Source organism: Trichosurus vulpecula, chromosome 8, assembly GCF_011100635.1.
Source record: "Trichosurus vulpecula isolate mTriVul1 chromosome 8, mTriVul1.pri, whole genome shotgun sequence".
Lineage (NCBI taxonomy): Eukaryota > Metazoa > Chordata > Mammalia > Diprotodontia > Phalangeridae > Trichosurus > Trichosurus vulpecula.
The window spans coordinates 252,729,358-252,747,953 of record NC_050580.1 but is presented as its reverse complement, the minus strand read 5'-3'; the positions used below and the strand labels follow the sequence as shown (position 1 = coordinate 252,747,953).

Below are 18,596 nucleotides of genomic sequence, written 5' to 3'. Positions count from 1 at the left end.
AAAACAGCCCTGACAAGTAGACACAATTACCCCCAATCGCTCTGATTCTTTGTGACCCCACGGACCATAGCACATCAATACTGTCCATGGATTTTTCCTGGCAAGGATACTAGAACAGTTTGCCATTTCCTTCTCCAGTGAAGTAAGGCAAACAGAGGTTAAGTGACTTGAGGAAGGTCACATAGCTAGTAACTATCTGATGTCATATTTGAACTCAGCTCTTCCTTACTTCAAGGTCAGTGCTCTATCTATCTGAGAATCATCTGCATAGAGATGACGATTCAATCTATGGCAGCTGATGAGGTCATCAAGGAAGAAGAGAAGTCCAAGGTCCAACGGATATTCGGGAATATCCATCGTTTAGCAGGTGTAACCTGAATCTAGAAAAAGAAGGTGAGGAGTGGTCATACAGGCAGGAAGAGAACCAAGAGAAAGCCGTACTGTGAAAACCTAGAGAAGAAAGAGTATCCAAGAGAGAAAGATGATCTAGGGGAAAAAAATTGCTGCAAATGGTATTTTTACAGAAGCAATTCAAATACCCAGGAACTAGTCAATATCAGACAAGATGTGACAGGTTCTACTGAAAATAAAAGGAGTGGGGAATGGAGCAAAGACGGCACAAGGAATTGAGCATTTCTGCGGAGCTCTCCCAACCTAACCCTCTAAACAACTTTTTTAAAATGCCTCAAATAAAATTCTGAGAGAACATGCCCCGCCCCAGCCAAAAAAAAATCACATCTCTTTTTTTCCAGCCAAGGACTAGGACACCTTTGTTGTTTTTCCGTTGTTTTATTTTTATCTGACTCTTCATGACCCCATTTGGTGTTTTCTTGGCAAAGATACTGGAGTGGTTTGTTATTTCCTTCTCCAGCTCACTTTACAGATGAGGAAGCTGAGACAAACTGGGTTAAATGACTTGCCCAGGGCCACATAGTAAGGGTCTGAGGCTGGATTTGAACTCGGGAAGATGAGTCTTCCTGACTTGAGGACCTGCAGTCTATCCACTGCATCAACTTAGCTGCCTGTTCAGAACTGCTTAGGAGGAAGGAAAGAGAGGTCGGCCTGTAGACATTGGGGTGGGGGCTGGCTGGAGTACCTGTAGAGGAAGCAGCACTGGCTGTGGGGTCTAAAGGCAGTGGCAGCAGCACCTATGGGGGCAGCAGCAGCACCTATGGGGGCAGCAGCAGCTGTAGAGGCACCAAGAACACTCAGCACCTAAGGATGGTAAAGGGACTAATCACCTGGTCAGAAAGATGTTACAAAGGACCCCTGTGCTAGCAGCGTACCCAGGACCAGGCCCCACTCGGCCACTCCTTCATCCATTAGTGAGTTCTCAGTCATAGTTCCAGGAAGGAAAGGTGAAATCTGTCACAAGGAGGGAGATGCCCTATCTGAGTAAGGGCCATAATGCCAACTAGGAATATAATGACCAGAACTATGTCCATATCACACCAGTTTAGAAGCTTCCTACAAGCTTCCAGATCTGGCCACAGAAGCTCAGATTAGCCATCTCCCCTCCCCCCAAGATGAGCAGATCCCAAGTCTAACATAAAGTCCAAAGTCAAGAAATAGGTGGGAAAAATTAGCAAAGTTTTTTTTAAAAAACATTACTATAAAAAAACTTCTATGGACCCAGGGAAGCTCAAAACAAACTCTGAAGAAGACAATGATTTACAAATATCTATGAGCAAAACCTCAAAGAAAAATGCACAGAAGACACAAGCTCAACAAGAATTTTTTAAAGAGCTAAAAAAAAAGAGCAAAAAAAATTTTTTTAATCAAATTAAAACAGTAGAGAGAAATCAGTGTCAGGCACTGTTAATCACTTCGGAGTTCCAGAAAAAAGGCAAAGTCAAGGAATGATTCTCTGTGGATGATAAAGTCTTCCACCTGCTACTGTTTTCAGATTACGGGGTACTGATTACAATACTCCTCAAGATACTGCAGGGTCCCCTGGAAGAGATCTATAATCACTCACTGAAGCTTGTGTAACAGTATGTACATCTGGGACAGACAATACAGATGGAGGAGCTGGGACCAGAGTTAAAAGAAGAACGGGCTAGATGGTGTTTGGTAAATCGTAAAGCTCAAGTTTCCCATGATAGCAATGGCCATCTTTTCTATACAAACATTTTACTGGTGTTGCTGTATGGCAACAAGCCTTGAAATGTCACTGTTTCCAAAGAACTAAAGATAATCATCACACAGAGGATAGTGACAAGGTGTATGGTGGGTGTGAGTAGGCCATAACATAATTAATGAGGAACTCTTAAGATCAGGAATAAAGAAAGTCATCAAGGAATTGTATGACAGAAAGATAAGATGGTTGGGCATGTGGTAAGAGTGAGAGGTGACAGGTAAATGATCAGAGTGCTCCCCTGTGATGTTGGGAGAAATCAAAGAAGGCACAGAGTGAACTCCCTTTGGTGAACGTTTGGGAAGACATGGAGGAGAGTTGTAGAGAATGGTCAGGTATGAATGAGTTGCAATCTGCATCAACCCCTGAATCTATGATATCACAGATCCATTTGAGTATTCGTTTCAGCTGGGCTATCACAGTTGCATGCTAATTCTTTTACTCATCCCTAATTAAATTTTTCTCCACTCCCTTCAGCTTATTCCTTTAATCTTCTGTCCCTAATTTTTATATCTCTCCTTATCTACTTGCTTCTTATAAACATGCCCAGATCTCCTTTAACCTAAAAAACAAAATGAAACTTTGCTTGGTTCTGCCCTTCCCTCAAGCTACCACCCTACATCTTGCTTCCCTTTCATAGACACACTTCTAGAAAAAGCTTCTTATATAGTTCGCTGGCATTTTCTTCCTCCAAGTTCATGTGCCGAACCCTGGAGATCTAGCTTTTGATTTTACCGTTCAGCTGAAATTATTCTCCTCAAGATTATATGAATCTATTAATTGCCAAGTCGGATGGATTTTTTTTCCAGTCCTCATTCTTCTTGACCTCTCTGCAGCATTTGACGCTGTTTGACACCCTTTCTTCTGAGACACCATCTCTCCACTGGGTTTTCACAACTCTGTGCCCTCTTGGTTCTCCCCTCTGGCCACAACTTCTCAGTCTCCTTTGCAGAACCATCTTTGCCCCCAGCCCCACCTATGTATATGAATATTCCAAGGCTCTGTATTAAGCCCTCTTTTCTTCTCTATCTAAACTCTTTTCTTGGCAATGTTATCAGACCCCAGGGATTCAACTCTCCTCTATCCTGGATTTATATAGCCAGCTCCAGTCTCTCTCTTGAACTCCAGCCCTACACCACCATTGCCTATTTGCCATTTTTGACTGGATGTCCCATAGGCATCTCTTTTGCTTTATTTTTCTGGAACTTAGACATCACAATTCTTTCTAGTCATTTCCTTCCAAACCATTCATGTGTACTCTGACCATCTATCCCTCTCCCACCAGGACCTGGACTCTGCCTCTGGGATCCTGGGCTCTATTAGTTGAACTTTCACTTTGTCTTCCAGGATCCAAGAAACCTTACCACTTCCTGGACATTTTCAAACTCCCTCCACTTCTAGCTCTCTTTCATGGTGTCTTCTCCATTAGAATAGAGGCTCCTTGAGGCCTGAGACTGTCTTACTTGCTTGTATTTATATCCACGGTGCTGGGCACAGCTCTTAATAAATATTTTTTAATTATCTCAAATTTGGCAAGTCCAAAGCAGAATTCAATATCTCGCCCTCCAAACCTGTCCTTCAAACTTCTCTATTTCGTTGGAAGGCATCACCACATTTTTAGTCACCTAGGTATGCAAACTCACAATTATCTTAGATTCTTCACTCTCCTTCGCCCCTCACATCCAAGTTGCCAAGTCTTGTCAATTTTTCCTTCACACTAGATCTCACATCTGTTTCCTTCTCTCCATTCACATAGCCACAACCTAGTTCAGCCTCATATCACCACTCTCCTGGACTATTACAATAACCTCCTAATTGGTCTCTCAGCTTCCAGTATCTCTGTTCAACAATTCATTCTTCCCACAGCTATTAAACTGATATTCTCAAAGCAAAGCTCTTACCACACATAGCTCCTCTGCTGAAGAAATTCTGGTGGCTTCCACTGGCCCCTCAGTACAAAAATTGAATTATTTTTTTGGCATTTAAAACCCTTCACAATCTGGCTCCAGCCTTACTTTGAGGATTATTCCATATTATTGTCCTTCAAGCACACCATGTTCCAGACAAAACGGCCTACTTTTGTTCATTGTGCATAACATTCCATATGGGTTCTCTGTCTTTACACAAGCAGGCCCCTCCCCCCATGCTTGAATTGTACTCCCTACCCATCTCTGCTTTAGAGGATTCCTAGATTCCTTTAAAAATGTGCACAAAAGCCACTTCCTAATGCTCTTAGCAGCTACTGCCCTTTTCTTGGAAATTACTTTGCATAAATTTTGTTTTTGTTTTTCTATGTATGTGTCTTCCCTCCTCTCCCAACAGAATGTAAGCTCCTTGATGGTAGGGACTGTTTTATATTTGACTGTGTATCTTTGGTGCCTAGCGCAGTGCCTGGCATATTGTAGATGTCTAACAAAAACTTGTCAAATTGAAAATGCAATAGAAAAACTAAGCAATCTATATATGTAGCCGTTATGTAATAGCTGAGTAAACTCTAGTTTATCAATATAAAGAACCCAAAGAACTATGGGAAGACGTATGAAATGATACAGAGCAAAGAAAACCAATTCAGAACAAATAGTAAATACTATTACTATGTAAAAAATAAGCAACAAACCTTTTAAATACACAGAAGAAAAAGACACTGAACGATAAAATGCTATATTGTAAAAATGTATATTTTTATTTGATAAAAACTTAAATAGAGTTTATACTTTTATGTTTCATCCAGCTTATTTGATTGCTCATTTTTGTTAGGATCATTGGCATTTATATATAATTTTTTTAAGGAATGATTCCCCCACTGCTTATAGAATAAAATACAAGTTCCTTCTCCTAACATTCAAGGTCTTCCATGATTTGGTTCCAACTCATTTTTCCAGTGTTATATTATTCTCTTCACTCTCCATTCTAGCCTATCTGGATCATGAACTACTACTACTACTACTACTACTACTACTACTACTACTACTACTACTACCACCAACTAACTAGCTAACTAGCTAACTAACATTTACATAGTGCCTACTCTGTGCTAGGCACTGTGCTAAGCACTTTGCAAATATTATCTCATTTGTTCCTCACAACAACCCTGGGAGGCAGATGCTACGATTATCCCCATTTGACAGATAAAGAAACTGTGGGAAAGAGTGGCTACATGATGTGCCCAGGGCTCACGTATCTGGTAAGGATCCGAGGCCAGATCTGAATTTAGTTCTTCTTGACTCCAGACCCGGAGCTCTACCCACTGTGCCACCTAGCCACCCTTAATTTTATTATGCTTTTTCTGCTTCCATCCATTTGTACATTGCATCTCCATTTGTACCCTCTCTCCTCCTCATCTCTACCCGTTGAAATCCATCTCCTCCTCCAGTATCTGGTTCAGGCACTGCTTCCTTCCTCGAGACTTCCCTGATGCTCTTGGACTTCCCTACCTAGTTTTTCATCCTCCTTTTGGCCTTCTTGGCATTTATCACACTCTAACCTGTATAAGAGGTTTTTGGGTGAGTCTTAACCCCTGCTACACTAGAACTAAGATTAGGCTGTTTTTACCTTTGTGTGCCACTCATGTTACAGATGAGGAAACTAAGGCCCCAAGAGGTTGTGACTTATCCAAGTCTGAATAGGTAGAACTGGCAGAGTCCAGATTTGAAGCTGTCCTCTAATTGCAAAGACTCACTCCTCTCTTTCTGTATGTCTATTTCTACTGTCCTTTTTTCAGCAATCAATCAGTCAACATTTATTAAGCGCTTGCTATGTACCTGCTAGAATTCCAGGTCTGTCATTGCCACTTCTGTACCTCTCTCTGCCTGATGGTTTGGCTCAGAGGCTCACCTTTATCCTTTGAGCTTCCGTTACAGGGTTCCATACCATCTGCCACATTATTTGAAGTCAGGTTTCAGGACAGTCTCATCCATTTGTTCTGCCCACTCCGCTTGGTTGTCTCACTTCAATTTCCCTTATGGTCCTGAGTTAAGAATCTACCCTCAAAACAAGTCTTGCCAGTGGAACTGTAAGAAAGTTACATTCAAGATCATCATTTATGGTGATTCTACATCATTTCATGTAAGTATGACTTGTAGGTGACATTCATGAAATCAAATAATGAAGCAGATAAATGGGTCCAAATCTCACAGCCATAAAAAAGTTAGACTGTTCTACAATCCACTCATCTATAAACCATTAAGCAACAATGTTCATTCATTCAAAAATAATAACTGCCATGTAACACTTGAAGGTTGGCAAAAAACTTTAAATAAAACACGTACTTTGACTCTCACATTTGTTAACTACTTATTACGCGCAAGGCACTTCGATAGGTAATGAGTTAGCAAGTGATTGGACATGGGAATGGGAGGAATGGGGCCTTAGAGTAAGCAAGAAGAAACAGAGATGACCAAACATGTATGTAGTCTTTAGTTTGAGAGCCACCTGATCCCCCACAACTTTTGTGTTTAACTTGATCGGCAGGTTATGAGACAGGTTTCTACAGTTTGTCCCCTCTACCTCCTCCCAATAAAATTTAAGCTTCCTGAGGGGGCAGGAACTAGTTCATCTTTGTAGGTACTTAATAATTTGTCAGTGTCATAAGAAATTTTGGAATATTGACCATGAGAATTGCTTTTTGACACTAGCTCTTTGGTAGTCACTCTTTTGGAGTCATTCTTAGCTAACCAAGTGTGTGCTAACTTTCAATGATACTTCCAACGTTGGGGCCCTAAGCTTGTTCTTTTTATGAAAAGACTAAGGTCTTCCTCTTTCTCCTGTTATCAAATAGTTAAAAGCCTTCCTGTTAACATATTGGGGAAAAGTTATTACCTGAAAGGTTAGTTTAACTCACATCCTTCCAGCGTATATGAAACCCAAGTCAATTCTCTTTGAGCAACGAAGGAGACCTACAGGAAGGGAAGCCAAATCTCGGCCACACAAGAATCAGCACAAGCATGAGGGACAAGGCTAGAAGTCACAGAACAGACGGCCAATCTAGATTGGGTCACAATTACAGGCAGTGCCCTTGAACAGAACACGCGGGCTACAGCTTTGACAATTTAGTTTTTGTCTCTCAGTTTACTTATTTGTAAGCTTTATTTGTAACTGTAATATCTCTTGCCTAAAGAGATGGAAATAAGCATATGGTGAAATAAAATATGAAATTCCTAATGTTTTATATATAGCTAAAGTTGGGCTCCTTCGGTCAATTTGAACATATACACAAATCTTGAATTTCAGGTATACGCGTTTAAGGGTTAGCGATTCTTTGAAAAAACTCACACGGGAGGACGTGCTTAACTTTTTTTAGTCTTCATGTTTTGCACCTTTGGGCCGTTGTGAAATAATACAGCTATAATGGGCACTATTCTAGTCTGTCTAGCAGCATTATATTTCTAATAGTTATTTCTACTCTGTAGGCAAGGCCCAATTCTATTGCATGTTTTTCACTTGCGATCTCATTTAATAAACATTCAAAATTCAATAAATAACGTTCCTCTGGGCTCAAAATTTTTACTTAGGAGCGCTAGGATTTTGAGCTGACTTGATCAGTTTTTTTCTAGATTTATCAACCAAAGCTAATTCGTTCACAGTTTGATCGCTTCCCCTCTGCCTGATTACTTAAAAGAAGTTAACGCTTTATAGCTTTGAAATATCTTCTTCCCGCAGTTCACTCAGGAGACACGAATTTGATACCGTCTTGCTAAAAGGGCACACACGTGGGCCAGGGGCGCTGGTTTTGCGAGTCCTTCCCGCCTTAGAGTGATTGACAGACGATACAGTCCAATCAGTTTTCACCGCCCCTCCCCAATAGAAGACCAATCAGAAACTCGAACGCCTCCGGATTATAGTCCGAGAGAATGTTTACTAACAGAGCCGGGTGGGAGAACGGGAGAGGCGTGGCCTGGGAGGGGTGATGGGCGGGGGGAAGAGTATGATGCAGGTACGCCTGCGCACCAGGGGAAGGGAGGCGGGGGCAGAATCTCGCCGCTGCCTTACCCGAGTGACGGAGGTCCTCCCTCCCTCGCCTCCCCGCGAAGCAACAATTCGAGGAGCAGGGCGGGGCGTGTGGTGCGACGGTCCAATACGGGCTCGCCTTGGCGGACGCGCGCGCCCACTGTCCAATGGGCGACGGCGGCTCCAAGGGCTTCCCTACCTTGCTGGCTCGGGGGTGGGAGGGGAGCTGGAGACTGGGCTTTGAGGGAGGAGGCGGAGGGGACGGGGTGAGTTTGGTTGCGCCGTACTCGCAGTGCCCTCGGTAGGGGGAGGAGGCAGAGGAGGGAGTCGAACGGACGGAGCGGGAAGAGCCCGGTCTCTCCGTCCGAGTCCCGGAGCTGACACGCGGCGTCGGCCGAAGCTGTCAGCTTTCCGGGGGTGCTCTCTTGTCCGAGCTTCCCCACGTAAAGGTCCCCGTGAGATCGAGGGAGGGAAAATGGAGGAGGGTGGCGGCGGCAGCGACGGCGGTGTCAGCGCCGCGGGGACCAGCGCGGACCGAGGGGACGAGCTCTTAACTGTCAAACACGAGCTGCGGACCGGTGAGTGACCCCGCCCTCCGCCGGCTCGCGCGCTGTGGGGAGGCTAGGGGGGCGGGGGCTCGCGTTGCGGGGAGGCTGGGGGGGGGGAGGAGGAGGAGGGAATGGGGCGCCGCGCGCCGCTGGGCCGGGAGGGGAGAGGGGGGAGGGGAGGCGGCAGCGGCGGCGGCGACGGCGGAACCGAGCCGCACAGCACAGGTCGGAGGGCGACCGTTCGGTCCGGGCGGGGGAGGGGGTAGGGAGAGCGAGCCCAGGCGGGTTCGGAGCGCCGGGCGCGAGAGGTGGGAGGAGAGGGGGCGGGGGATGCTGGAGGGGGCGTGGCCTAGGGCGGAGCCCCGCGGGAGATTGGTGGAGGGAGCAGAGAATGGGGTCGGAGGCTGGAGAAAGCGGTCGTCTTGGGGAGGGGCGGCGGGGGCCTGGCATCAGGTACCTGGGTGGAAGTTTTTGGGAGCAGTCCCTCGTTAAAACGCCCCAAAGTGTCTTAAATATCTTCATCTTCCGCCCTTTCTGCGCGTTTGTTTCCCGTAGTTAAGAGCGTGTGTTGGCGCTCCTCGTGATCTTTCCTCCGTGGTGACACTTGATGTCCTGTCCGTACTTATCTAGGATGAACGGGGCAGTTTTTAATAATTTTTAAGCAGTCGAATTGTCACATGGCGTTTTAGTGCGTCTCTTCAAAAACAGCTTGTGGCTGTGAACTACCACGAGGTAGTGTGGTCCAAAGAGAAGATGATGGGTACTCTCTTCCTCCTCCTCCCCCTAGCTTTGATAAGGCAAAGAGAAACTGGTCCCTAGGAGTGACCTGATTTTGTTTACGATTAAAATAAAGCCCTATACTTAGATCCTGAGTATTTTAACTAAGACTTTTAAGCTTCTGTAAATTATAAGACCTGTGTAAGGCAATTAAAGCAGCAGGATTTAGTGGGTAAATGCCATTAAGTTTCTTGGTTAAAACTTCTTCACGTCAGTGGTTACTCGTATAGGACTGGTCCTGGCTACTGCGTTTTCTTATCTGCCGAGAATCTCCATTTTTAAAAACATCCTAGTGGAATAGTGGCAGTTTGAATTTATGAGTTTCAAGTTAAATCTCTGGTCAAACTGCAGAAACACAAATAATTGTAACCAGTAATTTTAATTAGAATATTTGCTGGTGGTGTTTATTAAGTGCCCATGTGGCATAGGGGGCTGTTCCTCATGTAGCTGCCGAAGCTATGCATTAGGTTTTTGGTGGATTACAATAAACAATGTAAGCATATAGTTCCTACCCCCCCCCCAACATATCAGAGAGTTAGCAATGTTTCCCTGCTTGTTACTTTCTGATTCTTTTTATGACACTTTGTTCCAGGTGTTTGGGTCAGTATTTCACTTAGTGCAAAGTGCGGTAACAGAATGATGTCTATATTTCTCTCTCTTTTCCATCAGCTAATTTCCTTTGAAGTCCAGTTATGGTACTTTTCACTATTAGACTAGAATGTGTTTCTTAAACTAATTAAACTAATCTTAAACTGTGATCTTTTGGGTTCTAAAGTCAACCTATATTTAATCTTAATGCTTGTTCTATTTATCAGTTCTAGTATATGAATAATGTATTTATCAGTTCTAGTGTATGAATACAAATGGTATTTCAAAAATATTACTGTAGGTTTTACAAGTATATCAGTTTTATCTTTAAATATTTTAATCCTTCAGTATTTTTACATGAAACATAGGTGGTGTACTGCAAATGTTACCTGAGTGGAGGTTAGATCGTCAGATATTTACCATGGTGGCAAAAGTCAGCAAGAAGCTTTGTGCTGAATAACTCAAGAATAACCCACTTATTTGTATTCAACAAATTACTTGGTTTTGTTTCTTGCAAACAATGTTAGTTTTGTAGAAAATGAAGACTTTGTTTTTTTTTTTTGCCTTACTAGCAGCATATGAATCGTTACTCCAATTTTGTATTGTAGAAATATTTTTGACTGATGGTGTAAATTATAATGAACTCAGTACTATTAACGGGGAAGGAAAATGAGCGTTCACCTTGAGCTCTGGTTGAAAGGACAACTGGTCAGAGAATGTAGTCAAAAACATTACAGAAATCTAACATAGAAGACTTACTCAGCTTCAGCCTGTGTAATAGGGTACTGTAAAAGATGCTAGAGCAGGGGTTCTTTTTTTTAATTAAGATTTTTTATTTTTAGTTTACGACACTCAGTTCTGCATGATTTTGAGTTCCAGATTTTCTCCCTGCCCCCCAAGACGGCATGGAATCCAATATATCTTCTACATATAACTTTGCATTAAACTTATTTTACGCAATAGTCAAGTTGTAAAGAAGAATTGTAATCAATGGAATGAATCATGAGAAAGAAGAAACAAAACCAAAAAAAAAAAGAAAGAAAAAAAAAAGGAAAGCAAATAGTTTGCCTCAATATGCATTCAGACTCCATAATTCTTTCTCAGGATGTAGATAGCTCTCTCCAGCATGACTCCTTTGGAGTTGTCTTTGCACCTTGTATCGCTGAGGAGCCAAGTCTATCAAGGTTGATCATCACAGAATCAATATATCTGTGGTTGTGTACAGTGTTCTCCTGGTTCTGCTCCTCTCGCTCAGCATTATATCATGTACGTTTTTCCAGGTCATTATGAAGTCTGTATCTTCCCCATTTCTTATAGCACAATAGTATTCCATTACATTCATATACCACAACTTGTTTAGCCATTCCCCAATTGATGGGCATCCCCCCTTGGTTTCCAATTCTTTGCTACCACAAAAAGAGCTGCTATAAATATTTTTGTACATACGGGTCCCTTTCCCACTTGTGTGATCTCTTTAGGATACAGCCCTAGAAGTAGTATTGCTGGGTCAAAGGGTATGTACATTTTTATAGCCCTTTGGGCATAGTTCTAAATTGTAGAGCAGGGGTTCTTAACCCCCAAGGAGTTGGTGTATAGATTTCAAGGGATGAGAGAACTTGGACGGTAAAAAAAAAATTTCCTTTTTATTTATACTATCCTTTTATTGAAATTTAGCTTTTACTTCACTTATTAATGTGGGCAACAAAACATTCTGAAAAGGGATCCATAGATTTCACCAGATTGCCAAAGGGGCACATGACGCACAGAAAGGTAGGGAGCCCCCCCCCCCAGTAATTCATTTAGATGTGGGTCATGTCCTCATTAATGTAGACATGTCTATGATATGGTATTTGTCTACATTTAATGATTACTTACTTGGTGCTGAGTGAAAGGGCAGCTAGGTGGTGCAGTGGTAGAGCTCTGGGCCTGGAGTCAAATTGGCCTTAGAAACTTAATAATAGTGGGATCCTGGGCAAGTCACTTAACCCAGTTTGCCTCGGTTTACTCTTCTGCAAAATGAGCTGGAGAAGGAAATGGAAAACTACTCCCCTAATTCTGCCAAGAAAATGTCAAATGGGCTCACAAAGAGTTGGACATAACAAATGGGAGTGAAATGAATCAGAAACAAGTATTTATTAAGTGCCTAATATGTGCTGGGAATTTTGCAGGGTTCTTGAGAAAAAAAAGCCATACTATCCTCAGTCTTCGAGGAAATTAAAATCTATTGTAGTTGAAGAAACAGAATACTCCTGAAAACTACTTAAGAATATTAATAAAGTTGTTTAGAGTGCCAAAAAAAAAACCCTTTTAGTGTCTAAATACTCATTTGGACATTTGGTATATGATACACTACTATTCATCTTTTTTATGTTTATGCTCTGCCTGTGCAACTAGATTGTGTGCTTCTTGGGAGCTGGGACTATATTTCTTCTATTTCCAGTACCGGTATACAGTAGACATTTAATATATATATATGCTGATGATGACTGTAGAAGGGATGAAGAGAATAAAGAAGCAATAAGAATTAGAGAGATTGATGAATAGTGTTATAGTGTTAATGTTATCTATAAATCGATCCATTTCTTATCTAAATTGTCTCCTGTCTTCACTCCTCCATTCTTATTCTGAAGTTAAAAGTAAATTATCTTCTATGTTTGTTTTGTGTATATGGTAGATGAAAACAAGATAAATGTGTTTCAGAATTTAAGAACTTTTAAAAGTTTTGGCAGATTTCATTTCTAAAGCAGCATATCAAATAAGGAGGGCCTACCTGATTAGTTTATAGGTATACGTTAGACATGTCTGTGTAGTATAGTAGAAATAAGACTGGATAAGGATTTAGGATACCTGGGTTCTAGTCTCACTAACTATTTTTTGTGATCTTGCACAAGTCACTTAACCTCTATGGGCATTCCGTTCCTTGTCGCTAATGTCAGATACTTGGATTAGTTAGCTTCTAAGATTTTGAAAGTATAGATTTATGTAAAAGACAAGTTCAGGAGTGGTTTTGTTCTACAAAAGAATTCGTATGTGCATTTCTTTGAGTAACAGCAAGTTCCCTAGGGCTTTTTAAATAGGATTCTATTTAGAGTTTTTAAAAATAAAACAAAATGTTCTTATCCTGATACAAAATTTTGTTAGCAGAAAAAATTAATAAACTTTGGGTACCATACCAGCTTCCTTTTCAGCAGAGATCATCTTCTTGAAAGTTAAGCTTTTGGCTGTATAAAACACCTATTATCTCATAATTTCCTTACTTTTATGGAAGTAGGTAGAATTTTTTCTTTTTCTATGTAAAGCCCTATTGGCCATGATAGGTTAACATCTAAGAGGTATATGGATAGTTACCCTGTTTCAAAAAAATAGATGATATGTTTTTGGTAGAACTTAATTTAGTTTCCATAGACCTCATACCTTCTTGGAATTATGAATTAACTGATAAGCTTTTTTCATGAGCTCTGCATTCCATCCACGCTGTACTACTAGCTGTTTCTTAAATCTTGTTCTGCCTCTTGCTTCACCCATACATTTGCCAAAGTTTTTCTCTATATCTGGTCCACGCTTTCTCCACATCTTTGCCTTTAAAATCCTTCTTTCTTCAAGGTTTCCATTTATATACCACTTTCTCCATGAAACCTTCCCTGATTCTCTTCCTCTCCTCTTAAATTTTGATACAGTATTTTGGAACTGTCTTGTGCTTACTACATTCTAACTCGCCTGTGTATGTGTATTATCTCTTTTATTAGATTGTAAGCATCTTGAAGGTAGACGATGTGTTTGTCAGCTTTTTATCCCCAGTACTCAATACAGTGCCTTGGTTTACTCAGAACTTAAGTGTTGAACTGAATTAAATTGATTCCTTAATATTTTCCACCTTCCCTTTTTCTCATCCAAGGCTCACTAATGAAACTCATATGTATCTGAAGTTACTATGATGGTCCTGGTTTGCTTTCAGTGCTACTTGAAAAGATATGTAAACTTTGGAGAACCATTAAGCTTTACATCGAACATAGGCCCTGTCAGTCAGGGAGACAGAAGAGAAAGCACAAGCAAATCACTCTCTGGTATCAGTTTTCCAGAATGGAAATTCAGCAACCCAAGCACACTTTTGCAGAGACTTATGCTGAAAGGCCTGCTTACCTCTCAATATTTGTGTGTAGATTGGGTATCAGAGCCCACCCAAGGGCATACATACATCTGACCTCTTGAAAAACTTTGCCCTCTAGTGTCTCTTTAGTCAGTGATTCAAAAACAGACTGAAGGTTTCTGTTCTCTCCTGTCCAGCAGTCTTCATCATAGCTCCTCTAAATGCCTTATTAGAGGGGGTACTAGATTCCAAATGGTTGACTGGTAAAAACAGACTAGTTTCTAATGGAGTATGCATTACTTTAGTATTACTTTATGCAATTGCTCAGCCTGAAAAGTTGTATATAAATATAATTTTTCTACTTTTATATAACAGAGTATGTGGTCTTAGTGATACAGGAATTCTTTCAACCGTAGAGATTACAACTTATTCATTCCCTTTGTGTCATCCTCAGTGACTCTTGACCATATCTTCCTGTAAAAGTCCTTCATTTGGGATCCCCACAACATCTGGGGCGTTCCTTTAGATCCTTTCACATACTGTCTCTACAAATGGAGCAAATAGGCAGTCTGGCAGTACTTTTTCTTGCCAAGTGACTGGCTCACCTTTTTTTTCTGATTATATTATATATATCATATATCATAGAAGCTTGTGAGCTGGTTAACAGCAAAGATTATTATGCCCATTTTATAGTTAAGAAATTGAGACCCAGAGTATCGAAGTGATACACCTCTAGTTAATGGAAGAGCTGGGATTTGAATTCACGTCTTCTGACTCCAGATATCATGATCCATACACTGCACCACGCTGCCTTTCATCTCACTATTTCTCATTACCTTCTTGCAACTTATTAGAAATGTTGTTTTCTTAACTGTTTCAAATCTTTATACCAACTAGAACTACTTTTCTGTTCTATCTTTCTTGTGTAAGAGCTATGCTCTGTTGAGAATTCAGCAAAAGGGAAGGTATTCAGAGGTTAAAAGAGATATTGAAAGGTAAAAGATAGAATCTTCAGATGGAAAATAGATATCCCTCACCTTAGAAAGGGTAGGCTCTTGTGAATACCTTGTTCACGTGTGAAGAGGCTAGCAAGACAGTGAAATGAGTCCTCAGGGAAAAGATTGCATTCATACTTTTCTAGCCATTCTTCTATACGACAGTTCCAAAGGAGTATGGTACTTGAAAACTGACTAACAATACTAAGGCTACTATGGAATGACTTAAGTAAGGAAGGAAGGCACTTTTGAGTAAGGAAACATTTGTCAAAAAGCTAAGAGCCATTGTGCTATATGAAAAAACTCAGTAACATTCCAGCTGAATAAGCACAGTTCCTACCTGGTGCCCCCAACGCCCAGTTCAGTCAGTGGCAGAAAGTGGAAAAAAGAGTGCAACTGCTCATTGAAGAGGGAGCCCAGAAGACCGCAGATCAGCCTCTCTAGTGTGGAAGCAGTATAGCCTAGTGAACAGTAGCACCAAGTGAACTGTTCCACCCTGCTGGGCAGCAGATTGGCTCCTCTAGGTGTTACACTGTACCCTAGGAAGAATAAATACAGCCGAGCCACTGCTGTAATGGAGAAACCACGTCCAGCCAGTTGAAAAGTAACTTTGTAAGGACTCTGGAGGAACAAAGTTCATCAAGCCTCTGTAGTTCCAGAGTTTTAAGTTGCTTTGGCCTTGTGTATCCCCAGTGTTAAGGCGGCTAGGTGGTGCAGTGGATAGAGTGCTGGACCTGGAGTCAGGAAGATTCATTTTCCTGAGTTCAAATCTGGCCTCAGACACATAATAGCTGTGTCACCCTGGGCAAGTCATTTAACCCTCTTTACCTCAGTTTTCTCATGTGTAAAATGAAATGGAGAAGGAAATGGCAAATCACTACATTATCTTTGCCAAGAAAACTTGGTCACAAAGAATCTTACACAACTGAAAAATGACTCGACAACAAAACCCCTACCTCAGGTTAGTGTTCACTCCACCCTTTTGGATTCTTTGTGTGTTTATGGAAAAGTGAGCCTCTGATGTTTGGGGGAAGTACTTTGTAATTTCTCTCTTAGCTATGCCATTTGAGTAAATACATTTGCTAAAGAACTAATAGACTTAACTGTCTGGTTAAGGCTTGTGCTTTAGTATTTACAAGGATAGCCACTTTACAAATTTACGCCTAGAATCCTAGAAGTAGTAAGAACTACTGCTCTAGGGCCCCAATTTGCCAATGGGTGAACTAGCCCTAAGGAAAGTGTTTCTTACTTCTCTTGAGCAAGAGGGGTGATTATTACCACTATGTGTTTATATGTAGGAGGAAGTGGATTTCCTCAACTCTTTGTAAAAGCCTGGCTTTTCTTAGCATTGCACTCTCCTAATTTTCTTCCTACCTGCCTTAACTCTTCTCAGTCTTCTTTGGTGGTTCATCCTCTACTTTCTGTCTTATTTGTAGGTGTATAGATCAGAACTCTACCCTGAGCCCTCTTCACCTTGTATAATCTGTTATCTCAGTAGTTCCCATATATTCAATTATTGCCTCTATGCACATGACACCTAAGTTTACATATATCCAGCCTCCTTCTGAGTGACAGAGCTGCAAGTTGGCACCTCTTCCTGTTCCCTGAACAAGTTTAGGCATCTTTGTGCTGGATTTGGGACCATTTTTTGCCCAGTCTTTCCCTGCCCTGGAATGCTCCTTTCTACCACTGCTGGCTAGTTCTCAAACTCATTGTCAGCAGACCCTTATATCTATCTCCCTTTGCCTACCTGGTTTGGAAAAACAACTAATGGTGACTTTTTTTTTTGGATTTCCCAATCAGGTTGTGGTGTGGTACAAAATGCACTTGTACTAATTAATGTCTTTTTGGAGGATTCGTGAGGTAGAACTTGGCTGCATTTCTTTTTGGTACTTTACCATCTTGACTGTGTGCTAGAATTCATTCTTCCCTCTGAAGCCCACTTCTCTTCTCAACTTCCATATGTCTATTGAAGGTTATTCCAATTCTTCTAGTTGCCCAAGTTCATAACCTCAGGGCAATGTTAAACTCTTCCCTTTGTCTTACTAGGCTTCATAATTAATCAGTTTCTACATCTTAACAATCACATCTATGAGCTTAAGTCCCTTGTTACCACTTGTTTGAATTAGTGTAAGAGTCTCCTTTTTGAGGGGAGTGGGAGTAGAATCACTGAAAGTTTTTAAAAGAAAAAAATAAAACATTTTTCTTTCCTTTCTACCTCTACCTCAGTTTAAAAGAAGAAACAAGACACTTGGCAAATAAGCACAGTCAATTGAAACAAATTCCCACATTGTGCATGTCCAATGTACATGCACAATGTAAAACGTACATGACATTCTGAGTCTTGACCATCAGCTCTCTGTTGTGGGGGAGGGGGGTGTCACATAATTCATTATTGCATAGTTCTTCTGGAATCATAGTTGGTCCTTGAGTTGATAGAGTTCTTGATTTTTTCAAAAGTGTTTGTCCTTATAATGTTGTTATTGTATAAATTCTTCTCCTGGTTCTGCTCACCTTATTCTTCATTGGTCTCCATCTTCCCAGGTTTCTCTGAACCCAGCTAACCCTTTTGTCATTTCTCATAGTACAATATTATTACCTTACATTCATATAACATAATTTACTCAGCCATTTTGCAGTTGATAGGCGGCCCCTTTGTCATTACAAAAAAATTGCTGTAAATATTTTTGTACTTATGAATCCTTTTCTTCTTTCTTTGATTGCTTTGGGGTATAAGCCTATTAGAGGTTTCACTGGGTCAAAGACTGTACATTTTATTGATTTCTTTTTTGCACAGTTCCAAATTGCTTTCCGCAGTGAGTGAACCACTTTACAGCTTCACCCACAGTGCATCACTATGCCTGTTGCCCATAGCCCCTCCAGCATTTGTCGTTTTCCCTTTTTTTGTCATCTTTGCCAATCTGATGGGTATGAGGTGTAATCCCAAAGTAACTTTAATTTTAGTTGTATAATGATTAGTAAGTTGGAGCTTTTTTTCATATACCTTTTGCTGGCATGAATGTCTTCCTTTGAAAACTTTGTATTCATATCTTTTGCCTGTTTCTCCCTTGGGGAATGGCATTTATTCTTATAAATTTGAATCAATTACTTGAAATATCTTGAAAACAAGATCTTTATCAGAGAAACTGCAAGAGCCTCCTAATTTTTTTCTTCTACTCTCTCTTAACTCTAATCCATCTTTCACATACATAACTGTTATGTCTGAACCACATCATTTTCCTGCTCAACTTGAGAAGCTCCAGTGGTTCCATATTGTCTCTAGAATAAACTACTGTGGCATTTGAAGCCTTTCACATTCTGGCTGTAACCTATCTTTTCAGATTGTTTTTATATTACTTCCCATATACCTGTATTTAGCCTAGCTGACCTAATTGCTGTTCCCTTTACACAGCATTCTGTCTCTCACTTCTGTGCAAAGACACAAGTCCTCTATTCCTGAAATATTCTCCCTCTTCATACCTACCTTTTGGAACCCAGTCAAGGTGAATCCTCCTGCA

At 41.1% G+C, this 18,596-nt stretch overlaps 1 protein-coding gene across 1 annotated transcript in view; it reads left to right on the top strand.

The window, feature by feature from the left end:
* Positions 1-8,558: 8,558 nt before the first annotated feature.
* Positions 8,559-18,596, top strand: part of RPS6KA5 (ribosomal protein S6 kinase A5) — a 207,503-nt gene continuing 197,465 nt past the window's right edge. Inside the window, exon 1 of the mRNA XM_036735228.1 lies at positions 8,559-8,661. Coding sequence (XP_036591123.1) covers positions 8,559-8,661 — 103 coding nt within the window. The remainder of the gene's footprint in view (positions 8,662-18,596) is intronic.